Genomic DNA, 21,478 nt, shown 5'->3' on the forward strand with positions numbered 1-21,478 from the left:
CATCCTCAGCTGATATTAATTGGCATAGCTCAAGCAAAGTTAATAAGGCTGTGTTGATTGACACCATCTGAAGCTCTGGCCCAGTTATTTTAAGTTCTCTCTGTGTTGGACAGAAATCCCTAGTTAATGAACCCGTGGAGTCTCCTGAAATGTGAAATGTGTTTCCTCCCAGTTCTTTGTGTTTCTCTCTCCATTGTTGGAGCTCATTGAAGAGATGTGTCCTGAAAGGGCCATTTATTTATTTATTTATTTATTTATTTATTTATTTTAGCACAAACACATCTCTTCTCCTTATTGTGTCATCTGAAACTCTACTTACCCAAAGCCCAGGAGCAGAAGTGATTGTTGGTTTTTAAGACTGAATAACTTACTTCCCATATCATCCTCAGATGTGTAACTGATAGAGCGCTAGCTAGCTATATGTGTTTTTACACACACACCTGATAACGTAAAGGTAGCATTGCAAACTTTAGCACTCAGGAACATTATGTGGATTTGAAGCAATCCCCAGAGAATTTTGGTTCTCTAAAAAATAGTATTTGGCAGCTTTTAGCAGATATAATCCATCTCCCTTATATTTTCAAACCACTTAAAGGAAAACTGCTCCCATCTACTCTATAGGAAAATTTGATTTGCCATACCAGATCAGACCACTGGTCCATCAAATCCAGTTTCCTGCCTTTGGCAGGTATCCTGTAACTGATTACGTAAATGTTTCATGCCAATTTAATAGTGCTGTTCAGGAAAGGGAATTTCTCCCTGACCCCTACAGAGAGAGATCCATTATGCCATGATACAGGAGTTTTGAGAACACATTGGTGACCTTAGCTTGCGGTATTGCAAATATTAATGATCACAAAATAATCCAGGTCTTTCTCAGCTCCAATGACAGTATTTGACTTGATGATATCCTGCAGCAGTGGATTATACAGGCTGAATATACAGCTGTGTGAGGGAACATTTGTTTATTCAACAGTCTCCAGCCATTAATTTAATCCAGAGTCTTTTCATTATCTTAACGAGACATTGGTTAATTTTCACCATGTCCTCCTTCATTTTAGATTTCTCATGCACGTGTTCTCTAATCCGTCTCCTTGCCACAAGAAATGATTTTTGGGGGGTCTTTCATCATTATTCAATTTCCACCATACTCCCACCCTTCTTTTTCTGTGGACCGCTGCAATTTGCACCCTTCTTACATTGAGGTGAACAAAACTGGACGCGCTGTTCTAGACATGCTGCTTATTGTCATCCGATAAAATTCCTTCTAATGCTGGCGTGACTTCAAAGGGACTACTAAATTGCGCAAGTGTGTAAGTGTCTTTGCTGAATGGGGCACTCAATTTTTTACAAGCCAAAGTTTCAGACACAGTTATAGAGCGATACGGCAGCTTGTTCAATTTAGAATTGAAAAACATGACTCCATTCGTTTAGCTCTTTCCACCAAAGCACTTGGCATGCAAAAAGGTTTCTGTATTAGTTCTGCAGTTCTTGTACAGTCAACAGACCAATACCATAAAACTGATATTTCTTTTAAAAGTTGAACCTGCTTCACCCTGCCACTCCTACACCCAGGCTTGCTGCTGTTGTGTACGGATCCTGCTAATGGGCAATGTCAGGTGGTGGAGGCGGTGGCTGCTGCTGCTGCTAAATATTGCATGTTGTGTTGTGAAACTCTCAGGGGTCTTGCTGGAGAAAACTATAATTTGATGGCTGCAACAAAAGCATGTTAAAGGGATGGTCCCTAATGGTGGGATCCAACCAATGGAAGTGTATTCAGACTTCCGTTTCAGTTTAATGCTATAACTACCCCACTCATTAACAGATGTATCACAAGATTTTTGATACATTTCCTTTATCCATCTCAACTGTTTGTTCACTCACTCACCTTATGAGTCTATAATAAGTAGTATATACTCTTGGGGCCATTCTCTGTTTTCACAGAGAACAGTTGGTAAGTTGGTACTTATCTCAGATTTTTTTTTCTGGTAATTGAATCAAAAAGTCATTTTAAATCACAATAGACCTGTCTGGAAAATTGTTGTTAACCTCAAGTTCTCCTTGTGCCATAATGTAGCAGAGTACGGAGAATATGGACCCTGAAAAAGTCCAGGAGATAAGAAACTTGTGTGGGCAAAACAAAGTATGTACTGATAAATCTCACTTTGATGGATAACACACACACACACACACACACACACACACACACACACACAAACACCCCTCTACCTACCTCCCTCTACACCGCCAATACCTCTCCTTTCCAGACAGGAACTCATTTTGCTCCCAAAATTACCTTTTCCCCCACATATTTGGTGTCCCCTCACTTCTTTTATTGAAAATTATTGACATCACAGATAAAGAATTTTGAACTGGAGATAACAGTGCTTTACAAAAGAGAGAATCTCCCAGTGTTTTAAGGTTCTTGGATGAATCTTTGTTTTGGATCTCTCAAGTTTGGTTCTTTGTCCCACTTCGGGGCCTTGGCAGGTTTAGAGCTATGCCAGAGTAAACTATTCAAAAATAAACAGTTTTCAAAGGTGCACCATGCCGTTAAAATCACCAAGAACCAAGCATGGCTCTAATTTCAATCGAAGAAGCTTCTGTTTCAAAATAAGGGTGAATGGTTCCCTGCTTCTCCCTCCCCCACAAACGCTGTCTGCCTGCTGTGAATGAAGTCCAGGGCCATGCTTACATGGCTTTTGCTGATTAGGAGACACTAGTAGTGCTGACTATGGTATGTGGCCCGCTGAGGTTGAGAGCATTAATTAAATGAGGGCCTGACTCTAGAATCTGGAGACTTTGAACTATGTCACTATGTTTAAAATAGGCCAGGGTGGTAATGGCAGAAAGTCATTTTTATCTGACAGCTGGTCAGTGGCATATGTCACATGAACTGTTGGCTTTGGATCAGTTCTTAGTAGACAGGTATCTACGTAAAAAAAATCACTACTGGCAGCCTTATCTGGGCAGAAATGTTATGGATAGAGAAGGCCAAGAGAGGAAGGATGTGCCAGTGGCTGGTGTGTTTAGTGGGGACTTGGGACAAGAGTTTAGTGGGGACCTGGTTCAATTCACTGCTCTGCCTCAGACTTTCCTCTTTGATGTTGGGCTAGTCACTTAGGCTCATACTTTCAATGGTATTTTGGCATTGCTGCATTCAGGGGTGCAAGGCCTCAGCGACTTGGACAGCTGACTCCTGTTTTCAGAAGTGACTTGGGAACCTAAATGTAATTGAAAGTCAGTTGTTGTTTGCAGTATTGCATATAGGCCCCTGGACATTAGAGATCAAGCGAGTGGCGTGATATCTTTTGTGGGACCAGCTTCTGTTGGGGAGAGAGACAAGCTTTCAAGCTGCACAGAGCTCTTCTGCAGGTCAGTATAACCGAGGCTCCTAAGAGTGGGTTTTCAAAAGTGCCTAAGCAGGTTAGGCACTGAAGTCACTTTTGAAATTTGTACTTAGCCATCTGTATCACTGAGGCTTTGCAATGCTGAGCACAGCAATGCCTAAATACCTTTACAAATCTGGGCCTTGGTCTCTCGGGGGTTCAGTTCCCCATATGTAAAATGGGGGTAAGAACACTCCAAGGGGTGTAGGGAAAATAAGTACATGAAAGATTGTGACACACTCGGACCCTGTGTCAATCTGGAATCTTTTAGGATCATTGCATTCACTCAGGGGGGAAGGGGAGAAAAAATAAATTAAAATCATAGTTATGATCCCTTCATACTTTGCACATTATTTATCAGACCAATTCAATAGTCATTTGGAGGGTCCAGTCATGTTTCCACATATATATACATTTGTCCACCCCAAGTTGTCTGCATTGGTGAATTCATTAATTTCAGTTAAATTGTTTTTTTTATCTAGTTGTTTATTTTTAATTTTCTCACTGTCCACTACCCCCAGTTGATTAAATTAAGTCAGCCACACAGACATGCACTTTTCAGTGAACATTAATTTATTAGCCAGAAGTAGGATTTATGTCAATTTCACAAGTCGAGAAGAATAGCTAAGGCAGTATTTAGTTCTGCCCTGAGATAGGGCTCGTCAGTATTGAAGTTAAAAGGAGCACGCCATCTTTAAACAGGCTTTGGTAAGGATTTCTTAGCTATTGAGCCTAACTCTGTGATCTCCCCTGCTGTGAGCCATAAGTTGCTTGTGGGCTTGTTCTGAGAGAGTAATAAGTATTGTTGTTTAGCAATTGTGTTGTTGAAATTCAGCTCCACTATGTCTGACAGTATTTATCTAAAATACTTTCCCAGTACGTGTTCAAGTTCCAGTAAACCGTGTCTTATTGTGCGACCTTTTCATTTTCCAGTGAAAAGGGATCAGCTCGTCAGATAAAAGCTACAAGCCAGAGTACAGGAAAAATGCGTGCTCAGAAAATCCGAGCATGATTGAAAACAAGATGTGTTAAATCAATGCAGTTTATCGCCTGCCTATTCCTGGCAATTGCTGTTCTAAGCTCATTCTGAGCACACACTAGATGATAAAAGTATAGTGTCACAGTGCTCACTGGGGTGTGAGGGCTGGGAAACATGTTTATCAGACAGGCTGGTATGGTTTTTCCCCCCCTTGATAACAGTTATTGTCAAAACTCTTCGGGAGGAAATCGCAACAGTTATAGAAGTCAGGAATATCCCTGCTGTTAAAATCTGAGGCTACCTAGAAGTCTAGAATTATAGATTTCCCGCAAATATTAGAAACCACAGACAAAACTGTTTTAGTTATAATCACTTTAATACTGTATCATCCATTCTACAGTCAAAATGACCTGTCTGCTTTCTTCTGAGCAAGTAACCTTTTAATTATGTTGCATGCCCAAATCAAAGATAATGTTCAAGAATAAAGATGCATAGAAGCCTGGAAGCTTTAGTTTTCTCCAGGGATTTAATCTTAATTTAGATCTTTAATACAGTTTCTTAACTAAGCCTCCTGGAAGGTCAGTTTCTTCCAAGAACATCACACGTGGTTCACAGGAGGCTCATTCCAGTTGGAAGGGGAGAGGGTGCGCTTTTTCGTGGGGGATGTCTGCCAGTGCCCCACTTCCCATCTCAGATGCAGGGATGAGGGAAACGATTGCTGGCATATTTGCCCGTTGCTTCCCAAGTAGAGACTTGTCATTGGACTGACATCCAAGTGCAAAGGAAGGCAGAATTTTAAGGCATTATACTGTAGCAATGATCCTTGACTTTTAGTAAGGGACATTGTGTTATTTATGCAGCCTTTGGTCTTGAATATTTCTTTTACCAAATGGCAAGTGAGGATATAAGAATTAAGTTCAGGCTAAGCTTTCACACCTTAAGCTCAGTGTGTATGTATAGGTTAGGTGCAAAATTCTCCATTACGCCAGGGGTTCAATGGAGTTACTTCTGATTTACCGTTCTGTTACAAGAGCAGAATCAGGCCTCTTATAATCCGCAAAGAGAGTGGATGAGAAATGGTCGGATTTGCAAAGAAGGGAAGGTTAAAAACAAAGATTTCCTCAAAGCAACCCATTAGAAGCTTGAAAATGTGTATTAATGAAGTGAAAATAGGGCTTTTCCTACAGAATGATGGGTTGCGTCCGCTCTTTTTCTCTCTTTCAGCCAAGACTTTAAAACAAAATAGGTGCTGGGCTCTCAGCACTTTTGAAAAAGAGCCTAAATACGGACTTTGGAGCCGAACCATAGGCACCTATTTTTAAAAATTGTGGCCTCTTTGTCTAACTCTATATTCAGTTAAACAGAGTGGTAATCCCCTGAGATCTGCACTTTTCCAGCAAAGTCGTTTGCAGCAAAGTCGTATTTCATTCTTTCATGAGTTTCCAGAATACGTTCCAGACAAATGGAAAATATTTATCTGAAAATGCTGTTTCTGCCCTGTTGGTGGAGATTGCAAAGTATGTCTCAATTAACCCAATAGCCTCCTGACTGGAGTCAGTACCTAACGTACGTAACTTCCATGGGCCTTTCTGTTCTATCCACTGGCACCTGAGCCAGTGCTGCCAGGCTTTTTGAAAACTTTGTTAAAGGATCCAAAAGCTTGTTTGATGCATGAAACCACATGATTTATCAGGTTATTTTAGAGCCAGATCTCACCCACTGAGGCAGGAAGACAATTGGAACAGTGAAAGGCGAAGGAAGTAGCTTGGAAAATGGCAAATCGTGCAGTTTTTCCATGTACTCAGATTGCAGCGGGATCATAGGTTAGCATTCAGAGTTAATATATGTTGAGGGTTTTATCATATAATCACTGGCATTCAAGTACTGCAGGCATGGAAACCAGTGTATGAACCTGAGCAGACAGATCTTGTCATTTCAATGTTTAACTTGCAGCATTAATTTGGGGCCAAGTCTTGCATTCCTTGCACACTCAAAATCACCATGAGCACCCTTGGAAGTGTAGTTGCAAAAGGAATGCCGGACCAACCACTTACTTACTGCAGAAAAATTGCCACCGTTAAGAAAATATCACATTGCATAACGTGCCTCTGAAACTGGCCCGTTTCACCGTTAGTTCAATAAAGAACAGTCGCTGGGAAACCCAGAGACCCAGGTGCTAGTCTGATCATTGGATTTGGCTCCAAAATGTTATATATTGCTTGGCAAACATATTGGATATTTGTTTGGACATTAAATTGCAATAAAATATAAATATTTCATTTCTTAATATCTCCATCTCTTTCTGTTTCCAGTAAAAAAAAAAATGACATCATGTCACAGTACCGTTAAGAAAAGGAAATTAAACACATAAGAATATATAAAGCAAGAGAGCCATGCAGCTATAAAAAGCAGGGAAAGTCTGAGTTAGCCCTGGAATGGCCCTTCTAACACCAATTTTGGTGTCCAGGCGGTGGCTTCCCCTCCCACTTCCATTTTCCATTGCCTACGGGAATAAATACCCCCGGGAAAGTTAATGGAAGGGAAGCTTTACAAAAAGCAAGTCAGATTCACAACAACAACAACAGAGATAGCCTGAAGGCTTGTGTGTTTTCATTGAATGATCTTTAATCAGCAAAGAGAACTCTTTGCAGGGAGATTTGCAAGATACACTTTTTCATTGGATGATGTGTTCTGGCTTTCCTTGTGGAACAAGGACAAAAAGCCGACAGAAGTGGTCAGTTAGAGTATGCTCCCAATGTGCCATTTCAGAACGTATAACATCATCATGCTTAGTATTGCTCTCTCTGTGGACTGCAAGGAATTAGTGAGGTTCTAGAGGGAAAGTTTGAGAAGAAAAATTGCAAGGAGAGAAGAGCAGTTGAGATTGGAGGCATAAGAACCAGTCAAGTAGAAACAGCTGTTCAGAGAGGCAGGGAGATGAGTTGCTGGAGGAGAGGACAAATGCACAGGAGGAAAAGTCCACTGTGATCCATGATTTTTTTTCTGAAGACATTCAGCAGTGTGAGACCCACCTGTATCAGAGACAGTCTCTCACCTGTCCTCAGGTAGGCTCAGCTGAAATGCTCTTTGTCTCCAGACATTTTAGCAAATGCCTGGAAGTTTTAGCCACTGGGTCAAATGTCCAAGTGAAATGGGTTCTTCAGCCAAGTGAAATTTGTCATTGTTTGTTCTGTCTGTACTGCATATGTTTTGTGTGTAATATTTAATTGTTTCAGATGGCTGCCGTGTGAATAGGTGCATAACGTTGTGTATGGGTATCTAGTCTCTGTCTAGACACACACATTGTCAAATTCTGTACACTCCTTTGGCAAACTGTGTCGTCAAGTCTGGCTGCTGCCTTCTGTACCATGTGGGCACACCCCAGCACAGCAGCCTCTTGACAATGCAGGGTCAGGGCCTGAAACTATACTGTCCCTATTTCCCTCGTAAGGGCAAATCCAACGGAAATGGGCTTTGCACAGGGCACAGGGATTAAGATCAAAGCATCTTCTCAGCTGTGGTACTCCAGTGGTTTCACTCTGAAGCTACTGTTGCATTGTCATGTTGTAATGGCGTTCTTTTCCTCTGGATAGCCCCAGAGTATGTGTGAGGGTGGAGCCACTGGCCATGGATGGGCCCACCGGCCATGCTCTCACCACTTACCCAGCCTGCCCTGCGTCCACTCCCTTCATGCCCTCCCCCCCAAGAAGCCCCCCATGGTGCTACAAAAAGAAGCAATATGGAACACTAACACATGGCCTTTCTGTAACCCCTCTTTCCCGCTCCACAAACAACCAAGGCCATGCTGTTGGGATTAGGACCCTCTGCACCTGTGGAGCAGAGGCAGATTTTTTCCCATGGCTAGTAACCTACAGCTTGTTATGCGTATTCTTTGCTTTTGTTGTTTGAGATTCCTGTGTTCCTTGCCCTTACATGCAGCCTTGCTGCTGGCTACATCTTCTGAAGCAGAGAATGCTCCCACTTTATATAGCTAGGTGCCGGTTTTGTATTGGTTTTGCATCAAACAGAATAAAAGAAAAAATATGGCTGAAAAATAAAAGGAATAAACGAAGCCATGAATGCATGGGAAACAAATTAACTGGTTTTGCTTTATGCTCTGAACTCTTTCCATAATGCTTCTATGTAGCGTGTGTTTATTTTTCTTCAAATAATAATGTTAAAATGTGTCTAATTCAATTACTCTCTGCATCAGCTGAATGAGTTTTCCTTGGTGAAGAGTTCTCCTAGACTACCCCAAGCTATGAGTTCCATATGATATTTGAACAGGTTCCTTTAATTGCTGATATTAAGTGTCGATCATTCTGCCGCAAGTTGGCAGCATGGCTAGAGAAACAAATTCCTCAGATACATCACACAGTCATTCAATTAACCAGCAAAGCTTTATTGACACAGTAGGAATTCATTATGTGAAATATTAAAAAAAAAAAAAACCACCACTCCTCCCCCAAAAAATCTTCCACTGTCTGGTTTAAATAAAAAAGAGAGAAAGGGACTTTTTAAAATGGTGGATTATCTATACATCTTGATTAAAATGATCAGTTCAGTGATTGAAATTATAGTGATGGTGGAAACATTTTTTCTCAAATGTTTAAGCAGCATTTTGGTTGAAAATCAAGTTGGAGGTGGAAACATGGAAATAATGCACACTCGTGTCCTTATTTCCTCAGACATTATGTGTGTTTTTTATTAAACCCCTTTGAGTTTAGGACTTATGGCTTCAGATTTTCTGCATAAAGAGCTCTGTGGCTTATTCTGTTAGAGTTTAATTCGAAAGAAAGTTCTTCCTCAAGGGTTTAAGAAGTAATTCATAAAGTGTTAAGAATAATAAATATTATGCCTTAACTCATAGATAGACAGATTTTGTACACTTGGGTGTAATTTTAGTTAATTCACACAAGAGACAGGTTGGAAGTTTATTGTTTGAAAGTGAGAAAAATGGCTTAAATCTCATATTTGCAAAAATGATTATATTAGCTTAAATGAAAATGCTATTCTGTTAACAACTTCAATAAGCATTACATTTGGAAAAGTATTTTAATAAAAAGTTATCTGAAGTTCACTACAACTTAAGTTATATAAGTGAGGGGAAAGTACTTACTTTGATTTATATGTCTTTTGGGGGTGTAATTATTGGCTTTTTACTCACCTATGTAAAACAATATACTTTTGTAAATGGATTTCTGGCCACTTTACTCCATTTTTAAAAACACATAAAAAGTAAGCCCTGTCAATCAAATAATTTTAAGGTTTATTTCCTCTTTAGAAATGATTGATAGCCTTTTAGATTTACAAGTTGACAAGTTAAAGGGTTCTATTGGTATAATTATGTACTAAATTCACAGTCTTTCAATTTAAATGTCCTTTTAAAACCACAAGATTATCATGCCTGTATTTTGAAAAGTGGGCCAGTCAGTTTGGGTGGGTATACAAATTACTTCCATTAGCCTTGGGACCTATTTGAATTTAATACAGTTTTTAAAGTTATTAGTACTTTCAATAGTACTTTTTAAAAATTAGGGTAATGGGAATGCATTTTAAGTACAATATATGGTAGCTTGTTTTTAACATATGGATGGATGTCAAGAATACAGATACTGACTTTATTGCTCAGTCTGAAAGTATGAAAAAAATCTTGATCCCCTGCCCTCCTCCACTTTATATTAGGACCCTGGGAAATGGAGTATATGTGTGGTGGAGTTCAGATGTAGAGGCCAATCCTGCTCTCATTAAATACAGTGCCAAAACCTTCCCTTAGGCTAGAGTCTGATCTCGTGTGTTCACTGGTGAAAGTGATGGAGTTACTCCAGATTTTCACCAATGTAAATGAGATCAGAATCTGGCCCGTTTCTTTGGCATTTTGATGTAATGGAACAGGTCTGTTTTGTAACTCCAAGGCTGGGGCTAAATATTTAAGCAGGCCTTTTGGTGCTGGAGGCAAAAGTTTAAAGTTGACCGAAATTACAAGTGAAATGAGTTTACTGGTCTAAACTGGAAGAAAAATGGAAGATGGCCCTGGCCAGATCTGTGGTGAGACGAGCAACTCAATTTTATTTTGCATTGGGTCAAAGATAATACAGTTCAAATAGTTAGAGACTGAATAAGATGACAGATGATGAATGCTGCTACGGACCCGATCCTGTAAATGGCTGAGTGCACTCTCCCTCCCCACTGAAGAAAAACTGAAATCATTTGAAGTTAAGGGTGCTCAACACCTCCCGGGAAGCACTAAGTACCTTGTGGGATTGGACCACAGTTACTCTTTTTTTGGTTCTCCAGTTTAGAAAATAGTCCCAGGAAATACTCTGTGGATTTCTAATGTGCTGGAAGTGTGGGAAGATGTGAGAAAATGACTAGTACCTCAGAGGGGAATTTCAAAACTGGCCTCCATTTATAATATCCCAGAACTTAGTAACTACTTTCAGTAAAGATGGAGAGGGGGGAGAGTCGGGAAAAAACTAGATTGAAATGCAGAAGAAATATACTTGAAAGAACCTAGCTAAAATCTTTTAACACAACTGCAAGAGAAATCTTGATTAGAACTGTAGAGATGTTTTTTAATGTCTCACAGTTGAGCTATTTATAATAAATAATAATTTATCATAAGAATTAGACACAATTTAAGCTAGACATATACGCAATGAAGGGCGGTATAAGGAAATTGCTAAATAATGAGATCAGTGGTTTAAAAAATAAGTACATTGTGTCTAGATTTTTCTACAAAATTACATGGCAGTGCTGACAACGTGAGGCTAGACTGGGAAATGGAAACAAACAAAATGTCCAGAGGACTGGAAGGCTGTGATATTACCTGTTCTCGATCATGCAGTGAAATACTATGCTTGGATGTTTCTGCATGTCAAACAAAACAGCATAGATGCAAAGTTTACAGCAGAATATAGGCTCTTAGAAATGCAGGGGTGGAACGGACCTCAAGAAGTCATCAGCTCCAGCCCCCTGCAGTGAAGCAGCACCAAGTGAAGCTAGACCATCCCTGACAAGTTTTTATGTAACTTGTACTTAAAAATCTCAGTGATGGGGATTCCACAACCTCCCTTGGAATCCTATTCCAGTGCTTAACTATCCTTATAGTTAGAATGTTTTTCCTAATATCTAACTACATCTCTCTTACTACTAAGCCCTTTACTTCTTGTCCTGCCTCCAGCTGACATGGAGAGCAATTGATCATAGTCCTCTTTAACAGCCCTTAATATAGTGGAAGATTGTTATCAGGTCACCCCTTGGTCTTCTTTTCTCAAGACTAAAACATCCAATTTTTTAAAACTTTCCTCGTAAGTCAGGTTTTCTACCCTTTTATCATTTTTGTTGTTCTCCTCTGGACTCTCTCCAGTTTGTTTACATCTTTACTGAAGTGTGGTGCCCAGAATTGGACACAGTACTCCAGCTGAGGCCTCACTGGTAACACATAGACCTCAGAACAATATTAGCTACCACATCACATTGTTGACTTGTATTTGGTTTGTTCTCCCCAGATCCTTTCAGTAGTACTATCACATAGCCAGTTACCCCGCTCCCCACATTTTGTAGTTGTGTTGTGGAGGGATGCCATAATACTTGGAGAACATCTCATATTGAAAGGCTGCTGGTCTGATGCTAAAACATTGTTGCAAGAGATATTTCAGGGATACACCCAAAAGATTCCTGTTATGATGCTAGAGAAACTTCCTGATTCAGTTTAGTTGAGTAAGGGTATGAGAATCTGAGCCTTTGTTTGCAAAAACGAATACCCACTGTAGAAATGTGGTTGCCAAGAATAAAATAATTAAGAGAAATTGAATACTCAGCTGCCTAGAGTGGATTAACACCTGGCCTATTTGGGGAAAGTTTGGCCGAAGGGACAGAGAGATTGGTTAAATTCAAATCAGTGATATTACTTTTATACTATATGTGTGCTTACTGTAATAAACGAATATTGAAATGGCCTTTTATTAAAAATAAAAATAAAAGACAACTCTTGGAGTAAGATACTACTCAGTGTGAGCAAGGGTTGCAGAATCTGACACTAAATCCATTGAAATGAATTAGATGGTGTGAATCTAGTCACAAGAAGATCCTAGTCCTCATAATGAAGCCACCATAGAAGTCAATGCAAGGTGCATTCACAGTTCAGGAGCGGTCAGAGACTGAAATGGCAGGGTGTATTGGTTGGGACAGACCAAGATACGCTGACAACTGCGCTCGAGAGTGCTTGACTCTGGTTCCAGCCCAGCGGAGCACTTAAACACATGCTCAGCTTTAAACATGCCCTTAAGTTCCATTGACCTCAGTGCTTTAAATTAAGCGTGAAGATGATAGAGACCCAGTACACCATGGACAAGCTGAATGCAAGGCTTCATGTCCTGTTTTCACAGTCTTATCTCTGTAGTGTGTGTCCCCTAGTGGCCACACTGAACAGTGGTTCTGAACATTCACAACTAACACCACAGTAAGCCCTTAGAATCATAGACTTTAAGGTCAGAAGGGACCATTATGCTCATCTAGTCTGATCTCCTGCACAACGCAGGCCACAGAATCTCACCCCGCACTCCTGTAACAAACCCCACTTGCTTGAATGCTTTGCTGAGTAGGGATGGGCTGAAGCACATACTTAAAAGTTAAGCAAGTGCGTAGCTGATGTGCTGAATCAGCACCTCTATCAGTGCTATTAATGCCACATTCTTATGAGAATTTAAATCTTCCTCTTCTTCCCCTTTTCCTTTGCCTTGATGACTGTGGATAAAACCCTAAAAATGCAAATGGCAGTGTTAAATGCAATAAACTCGGTAGGTGTCACTTCAAGTTTTTGATAATTTGAAGGCTGATCCTGGACCACTGATGTCAACAGGAATTTTGCAATTAACTCCAGCGGGTGCAGAATTGAGCCCTTGCCATGATAAAAGTGCACAAAAGTTTACAATGAAAATGTACATGATCTCTACATACAGGTGGTAATGAATACATAATATCTTGTGAGAATGTGAGTCTCTTATGCTTTGTCCTTTTGTCTTCCAATCAAAAGGGACTTTCCTTCTAACTTGAAAAGAGAAACAAATGAAACGCAGGGTGGAAAGCATTTATCAAATGAATTTATCAAGGCTTGCAGAGATTGCAGTTGCTCCTTACTCAGGAGCTGTTTACAAAGCCCTGAAACTTTGCAGCAACCTTGTCACAGATACTTGAGAAGGAAGGTTTTTGTTTCTTTTTAAACCAAAGCCTCAAAACTAACCTCAAACAGTGCTTGAAGCAAGACTTCACAGTCATTGCTGATTTAAGTAAAAAAGAGCAATGAGAGATTTAGTTCTGATAGTTTTCTGATCTTGTGATGCATTGCTAATTGTTACCCAGCACGACTGAGCCTCCTTGATTGCCGTTTGTCATCTCATGATGTTTGTTGTCGTTTCAGCCCTGAACGAGCCCACCATTGACTACGGTTTCCAAAGGTTACAGAAGGTTATCCCACGGCACCCTGGTGACCCCGAACGCTTGCCAAAGGTCAGCACCAAGGTTTTTTCTCTTTTTTTAAATATGGCAAAGGTGGGATTACCTGGTTTCTGTTTGAAAATAAACACTTTGATCTTTACCAAAGGAACCCACCAGTCTGGCTGTTAATGTAATGTCCTGGTTTGGCATCGGTGGCAACTCGCATAGACACTCTGCCCAGAAGGTTCAAACCTTCGCTGCAGCCTTCTGGGACATTGCACATGGCCTGCATCACAACCGGAGCTAGCCTGTCCACTGCCTGGTGTGTGCTTAGGGTGACCAGACAGCAAGTGTGAAAAATCGGTACAGGGTGTGGGGGGCAATAGGAGCCTATATAAGAAAAAGACCCAAAAATCAGGACTGTCCCTATAAAACTGGGACATCTGGTCGCCCTATGTGTGCCGTTTCTGGAAGTCTTAAAGGCACAGTCCACGGCAGGTAGTAATGTGCAGGAACACTCCACACCATCAGGGGGTATTGTGGGTATTTGGGAACACAAGCCTTCTGTACATTTCAGCAAAGTTAGACCTGGATAACTTGATGGCGTTTGTCTTAGCAGTGGCTGGTATTGCAGTCATCTTGCAAAATTACACTGAGAACTCTACCACTGTCTAAATCAGAGGAGCACAAGCCACTGTGAGTGTGTATCATTTTCTGTTCAGCCATGTGTCTCCACTTAATATAATAACAGTACATGCCGTTGTTTCAGTAACCCTGAAATAATCAGGCCATGTCTACATTACAAAATTACATCAACCTGTAATGTCGGCATACAGCTGCCGCAGTTATTACGTCACTTGTGCATGGGTACACTTGCTTCCTTGTGTCGGCAGGGAGTGTCCTCGTTGGGAGCGCTGGTATCGATGCAGAGTGCAGTGCAGTGTGGGTACATATCCCACTGTGCAACTTGCCACCGGCCAGCACAGGGTGGGGAAGTTTTTGCAATGCCTGATGAGAGATGAAGTCAAGTGGCTTAGCGATCAGTTCTGCGCCATTCAAGGTCATTGGAAAAAACCTGCCATTGACTTCAGTCCTGCAACAGTAAGTGGTTGGGCGGAGAAGAATTGGGAAGTTCCAAGTTTTATCCTGACACCAACTCCCTCTGTACCCCTGTGTAAAGTCCCTTGACTTTTCTGCATTAGTCTCCTGAACTGTAATATTGGAATATCTCAGTGCTCACAACGGAGCTATGGTAGTGCTTGTGAAGTGCTTTGAAATGGAAAAAAGTTAATAAGCATCATCACGTTATTATGTACTGTCTGTTGACACAGAAATGAAATTAGATGAGTTATTTTAAATGTCTTGCTAGCTCTCTGTTCTCTTTGATTGGGAAGGCTTCAGGCATTGGTGCTGGTTTTTTTGTTTTGTTTTTTTTTTGCCATTCCTTCCTGCTTCCTGAGAAATGAGAAGAAAACATGCTGTCCTGGAGCATGGTTTTTCATTGGCTTCATTTGCCCTCAAACCAACTTTTCTCCTGTCGCCCTCTCCCCCCCATCCACATGCTTTTTAGACAGGTTTGCAGCATGCTTTTGTACCTAGCACTGCGTCCTCAGAGGTGCAATCTTCCCTAGGGATAAGCAGCATCCTACTTCTGCCTGAGCCTTTTGTGAATGCAGCATATCTCTGCAGCCAAGGATGCCCACGGAGAGAAGCTGTTTGCCAGAGAATAACAACATGGTTCTGATGCACTCCAGATTTGCAAGCCTAAAGGGTGCAGAAGTCAAAAGATTGTTCTGGATTCAACTTTCCAACTAAATAGCAGAGCCTTGTTTTCTGTTTTTAAGCAACAGATTGAATGTAAAATAGGGCCAAACCTTTTCCACTTGGGTTAGCAGATTTGATATGGCAATGGGCTATCAATCTCCTCTCCGGCCACGAATGCTTATGGGTGGGCTTCTGCAGGATGTGCCCTCCTGGGCTGGTGGTGTGATACGGCTGTGCAATTTGAGTTTGGGTTTACTGCAGCGTTGACCATACGAGCATCTGAGTCCTAGTGATTTGCAGGCTCCTAGTATAAAGCAATGGCTTTCACTGCATAGGAAGAACCTAATCTCTTTGTAGGGCAAAATCTAATTTTGCTTATTCACCTACCTCTTCTGACACTCATCTCAGTTATGTTATGGCCTTTCTCATTGTGACAGCAAGGAATCACACTAGAGTAACTGGCAGCTGAAGTTTTTTGAGGTTCAGGTGTGAGAAATACTACAGAGAATGTCTGAATTTCTACATTGTTAAAAGCAGCCCATACACAGGAGCTAAGTCCACTAATCGCAAATTGCCTGAATTAGAGCTTTCCCACCTCATTCTAGCCCAGCAGGCAAGAGAGCAGACTGAAAGGGGGAGCTTTTCCTTCTCAACCCACAGGTTTGGCCCTCACTGCAGTTCTTGAGCAATCCAGTCACAGTGGTGGTGGTTTTGCAGAGGTTCAGAATGAAGTCTGGACTTGTCAGGTTTGTCCCACTTCTCGTGAGCTGCTAACTGTTTGCACCCGGTGCAAATTCACTGGCTGTGCCACCTGCATTATTTTTTAACACACTTTTTCATCCGTCACCTTCTGAGATGTCATAGTTTGCATTTCCTCCTCTGGGTAGTGAGAAGGAGTCGGTTTGTGGTTAGTGCATGGGGCAGAGGATCAAGATTCCTGAGTTCTTTCCCCAGCTCCACCCCTGGCATTCTGAGCAAGCCACTTCGCTGCACCGCTGTTCCCTAGCGTTCCAGTTGGTATAAGAAGGATGTTAATATTTCACAAAGGGTGCCTTGAGGTTTAAATAATTAATGCTCGCCGGGTGCTTTTAGATCCTTGAGTGAAAAGTTCCGGGGATTACTGAAATGTGGTCCAGGTAACCCAGCATTTTTCTGCTGTCCTATGTGTGTTTCCTCCAACTTGACTGGTCTTCCATGAAGTAGCTAGATCAAGGGAAATCATCTTTTCTGTATTCCGGGTGTGATCTGAGCTTGTGTAAATCAGACAGGAAATTGGTAACTTCTTCACTATTTCAAGGAATAATTGAACCCCTGGATGGAACCAATGTTCCTGTAAGACCCTAGAGGGAGGCAAGGGGAGCATACACATCTTTGGCAGCTGTGTTAGAGAGAGCTTGAAGGTTGGCTCTCAAGTTCAGGACTCATTAACATGCTGTGCCCAGAGGCTGAATGCAGCAGGGGCTGGCACGTGTCGGCTTCTGCATTTGAGGCACTGATGGATCATTCCCAACACCATTTGCTGGCTCCAGAATCCTAATCAAGGACACCGTGAGTTTGTGTGCATGCTGAATGCTGCGCGATGCTCTTCCGTAGTCATTAAAACGAGGCCAGGCTTTGGCAGGATTCCACGGCAGACAATTGTCAGTGACCACTTCAATGAGAGTCGGGGGCCATCTGGCTTTGGATGTTAAGATGGACAGAAGCACCAGGAGTGAAGAAGGAAAATGGGAGGGGAACAGAGAAGGGAATGGAGAATAGTGCTCAGAGCTTCAGATATTGCTTTTCCTATTTTTCAACCATTGCCATCTCAATGTATCAGCGCTTCCCGTATGTTAAGAGCCTTGTATGCTGTGCTTTTCCATCTACCTCCCCGCCTCCCCCCAACACACGTTTCCATAACTGCCATTAGGGATTGAAGGCCATTGTTCCATTAAAGCATTATTGATGAAATAGACATCTTTTAAGAAATGGAAGCAGCTGTCGTCCTGGTGAGAGCGTGATGCTGACTCTTAGTGCATGCTCTCTGCTCTGCAGGGCACCAGAGGAGGAATGTAGCAGCAACATCTGTGGCCCCAGGGATTGTGATATCCTACAGTAGAGCTTTGGTCTCCTCTTGCTTTAAAATCGCTGGGCCAATTTTTCAAAAGGGCTCAGCACCCATCCAGCAACTCCCATTGAGAACAACAGAGAATTCGGCTCCCTTTTCCCACTGTTGGTTACAGGGGGAGCTTCTGGGTGCTGAGATCCATGGAAAATCTGGCCTGAATTTTTTTAAAAAAATGTACAGTTTCTGGAGAAGCAGGAATGGAAGCTGGTGGGAGAGAGGATGGAGAGGTGGAACATCCGGCTGTGGGGAGGAGGCTTCTCCTCTCATGCACAGGGGCAGATCAGGGCAAAGAAGCCAGCTGACTAGAGGGGTCACTAACAGATGTGCCTGGACACACATTCCATGAGCAGAGCCAGTTCAAGGGTGGTGGAGGGGACTCTCTGTCCCTGGATTCAGCTCAGCCACCTGGGGTGAGTTGGGTAGAAATCTTTCCTGGCCAACACACCGAGGAGGCAGATTGCGGGGGAACAAGAGCTCCCCGGAGAGAAGTAAAGCAAACTAGTGGGATGCTAGAGCTGAGGCATTGTGTCACAACCCCTGAGGTGGAGACTGGAGAAGGCCCGCTCCATGGGACTGGGAAATAAGTGTGTATGTGTGTGTGTGTGTGATATCTCTCTCTCTCACACACTCACATCTTGGTTCTTGCACACATGTGTGCAGTGGAAGTCTGTAAAGAGGTTTAAATCACATGCACATTTATTTATTAAGGCTTCTTCATGCTTTGTACCACGAATCATTAAGATAAATCTTGGGCAGGCGTCAGGAGATTCTGGAGCTATTCTAGCAATTTCACAGATAGTTGTAAGGGAGGTTCCATTATGAGGTAGATTTTAAGCACCCTCTTCCTCACCAGCTCTTACACAGAAAGTTCCTTGCCAGACACGATTTCCCATGCATAGTCTCCAGGGAGCTGTGGGTGATGGGGTTCAGGTGAATTGGCCCCTTGTTACTTTTGACTTACAGACTTTAGGAACAAAGAGTTTAGGCCATAATACAGAGAGTGGGACTCTATCTATCACAACCTCCAAATGTTTTTTGGAGTCACTGCTTCCCAGAATAATCAGCTGAACATGAGATCTCCCAGTGTGGTATTGTGACTAAAAGAGTGAAGTGATGCATAAACAGGGGACTCTCAAGTAGCAGTAGAGAAGTTATTTTACCTCTGTATTTGGCACTGCTGGGACCATTACTGGAATACTATGTCCAGTTCTGGTACCCCCTATTCAAGAAGGATGTTGATAAATTGGTTGAGGTTCAGAGAAGACCCGCGAGAATGACTAAAGGTTAGAAAGCCTACTGTGTAGTGTTAGACTCAACGAGCTCAATCTATGTAGCCTAAAACAGAAAGGGCTGAGGGGTGATTTAAGGACAATACCTACATGGGGAACCAATAGTCAATAACGGGCTCTTCAAAGATATAACAACGGCTGGACCTTGAAGCTAGACAAATTCAGATTGGAAATAAGGCATACATTTTAAACAAAGAATAAATAACCGTTGGAATAATTTACCAAGATGTGTGGTGGATTCTCCATCATTGACAACTTTTAAATCAAGACTGGATGTTTTTCTGAGAGCTCAGCTCTAGGAATTGTTTGGGGGAAGTTCTCTGGCCCATGTTCTACAGGTCAGATGAGATGATCACAATGGTCACTTCTGGCCTAGGAATCTATGAATGAAAAAAATGATTGTCTGTAAAAACGTGATGCTTATTTTCTACATCATTGCTCTGTGCAAACTAACACCAAGTATGTTTTTTTGTCATTGCTGGCAACTGCTGGCTACCACTGTGCTTAAGATTGTGATTGATCACTAGGTATGTGAGAAACCACCAAGATTTGAGTAGTCAAATATCTGAGGCAGCAGCTTTGAAAACTTTCACCCTTAAAGGGCAATCTCCTGATCAAAGTATTGTGGTGGGGTGTGGGGTTTTCTTTTTCTGGGACTATGTAGGGTCTGAAACACAGGAGAGCTTAGAAACAGTGACAGGCGTATAGCTGAAGGGCAGAGTCATATACAAATTTCTGCCAAGGAGCCCTTACTTTTCTGAAGGTCAGCAGCCTGCGTACACATTTCAGTGAGTTTTCTTTATAATTGGGTCAGCATTTACTCAGCAAATGATCAGAGCAGATGGTGTCATTAAAATCTGTGACAAAACTTTAATACGTGCAGGCTAGCAGCATGACAGGGATCTATGCATCATTTCCTCACTCTGCCAGCCCGAGGGCAGGTTTCTAGATTGGTTCTGGACCCTCTAGATTAAATCAGCCCATTCCATATGAGTGACTTGAGCCACTTGTTTGAACAACCAAGGATGAGGATCCCTGTAATCTTAGATTCCCCAATTTTTTTTTTTTTAAAAACCTACAGCAATGAAATGATGGAGGCAGAAGGACACTAACCAGGTAAACATGATTCCTTCAAGTAGTAGCGCTTTTAAAGAAAATAAACCCCAGTTTGAGGAAAGTAACAAAGGCTGCATTTGTGTATTTTGCTCCATGGAGCTGAAAATATCTTGTAAATTGATCCTGTGGGAGTAATAAATACACATTACTTTATCTTGTACTTCATGTCCTATACCCCTGAGCCTTGATAGAACAACACCACTTAATAGACTTAAAAAAAGAGTAATTACAGTCATTGGTTGTGTGATTTTTCAGCCCTTCCAGCCCTGCCTGACCTTCTAATTTAGCTCACCGTGTCTGTCTAATGCATTTATATTCATCTTTTATGAAGCATGTGTAGTACAAAATTGACTTTGCAGCCTTTAGCAAGCTGTCTTACCAGGTTTAGGATCTGCTTAGTACTGTGAATAGTGTGTGTGTGCACGCTTGCACATGTGTGTAAATCTTGCCACACACGAGCTTCCAATTAATTATTCTTGATCTTTTTGGAAGTATAAAAAGTATTTATTCCATTCCCCTCTCTCCCCTTTAAAGCTTTGATACATTCCAATGTTATTTACAGCTAAACATGCAGGCAAAAAAGATGCAACTGTTTTTAAAATGATTCCCACTAATGTCTCTGCTTGTCGGAAGTGCATAAACTTCCCTGCGCTTTGTCTAAAACCTTAGCACTGTTACCTTTTAAGAATTACAAATGTATAAGATCTTACCAAGCTGATTTACAAACACGGCTGACAGTTCATGATGAATGATGTTGCAAAATGTGCAGTTTGTTTCTTTCTCGTTTCTAGATGTGTCTCTATTAGGGTGTGGATTAAGAAAAGAGAGAGCCCCCTCTGAAAGAGCCCTTCAGCAACAGAGCACACAAATCTATCTCCCATGTTTCCTCGTAACTTCCTACCCAGTGCGCTCAGCCAGCAGAGCACGATTGTTCTCTGTGCATTTTCTTCCACCATATGGTATCCTCATTACCATACACTAAGGGTCCATATGGAGAACTTGTGAAGTGAACTGTATTCATTTTAACTGCCAGATGAGCAGCCTTTTGCTTTGCAAGCTTAGTTTAAGTCATCTGCTGTCTTTATGTTGTTATGGCAACACAGTACCAATAAAAAATTCTAATCTACTGTAAGTGTCTTGGATCACAGTATTTTAAGTGCTTGCTGTAACTGTCCTCTAAGTGAGGATGCTTGTTCTTTTAATATGACAAAGGGTTATTGTCAACTCCAGCAGGTGGCAGTAAAGAAATTGTTTCTTTTTTTTCTTTCCTGGAAAAGTCATATAATTACAAAACAGTATATCACAAACATATTTGTAGGCTGATCCTCCAAATTTCATTGTAAGGTTAGGATCACAGCTAACACTCCTTCCATGCTGCAAATCACACACTGAACTG

At 41.6% G+C, this 21,478-nt stretch overlaps 1 protein-coding gene across 8 annotated transcripts in view; it reads left to right on the forward strand.

Moving 5' to 3' along the window:
- The window catches only part of EBF1 (EBF transcription factor 1), a 325,256-nt gene that overhangs the window by 272,828 nt on the left and 30,950 nt on the right, over window positions 1-21,478 (forward strand). For all 8 annotated transcript variants that reach the window (XM_050961296.1, XM_050961300.1, XM_050961297.1 and 5 more), the window contains exon 11: window positions 13,790-13,878. In XM_050961296.1, the coding sequence (XP_050817253.1) occupies window positions 13,790-13,878 (89 nt within the window). The remainder of the gene's footprint in view (window positions 1-13,789; window positions 13,879-21,478) is intronic.

This window comes from Gopherus flavomarginatus, chromosome 7, assembly GCF_025201925.1.
Source record: "Gopherus flavomarginatus isolate rGopFla2 chromosome 7, rGopFla2.mat.asm, whole genome shotgun sequence".
NCBI classification, from domain to species: Eukaryota; Metazoa; Chordata; order Testudines; family Testudinidae; genus Gopherus; species Gopherus flavomarginatus.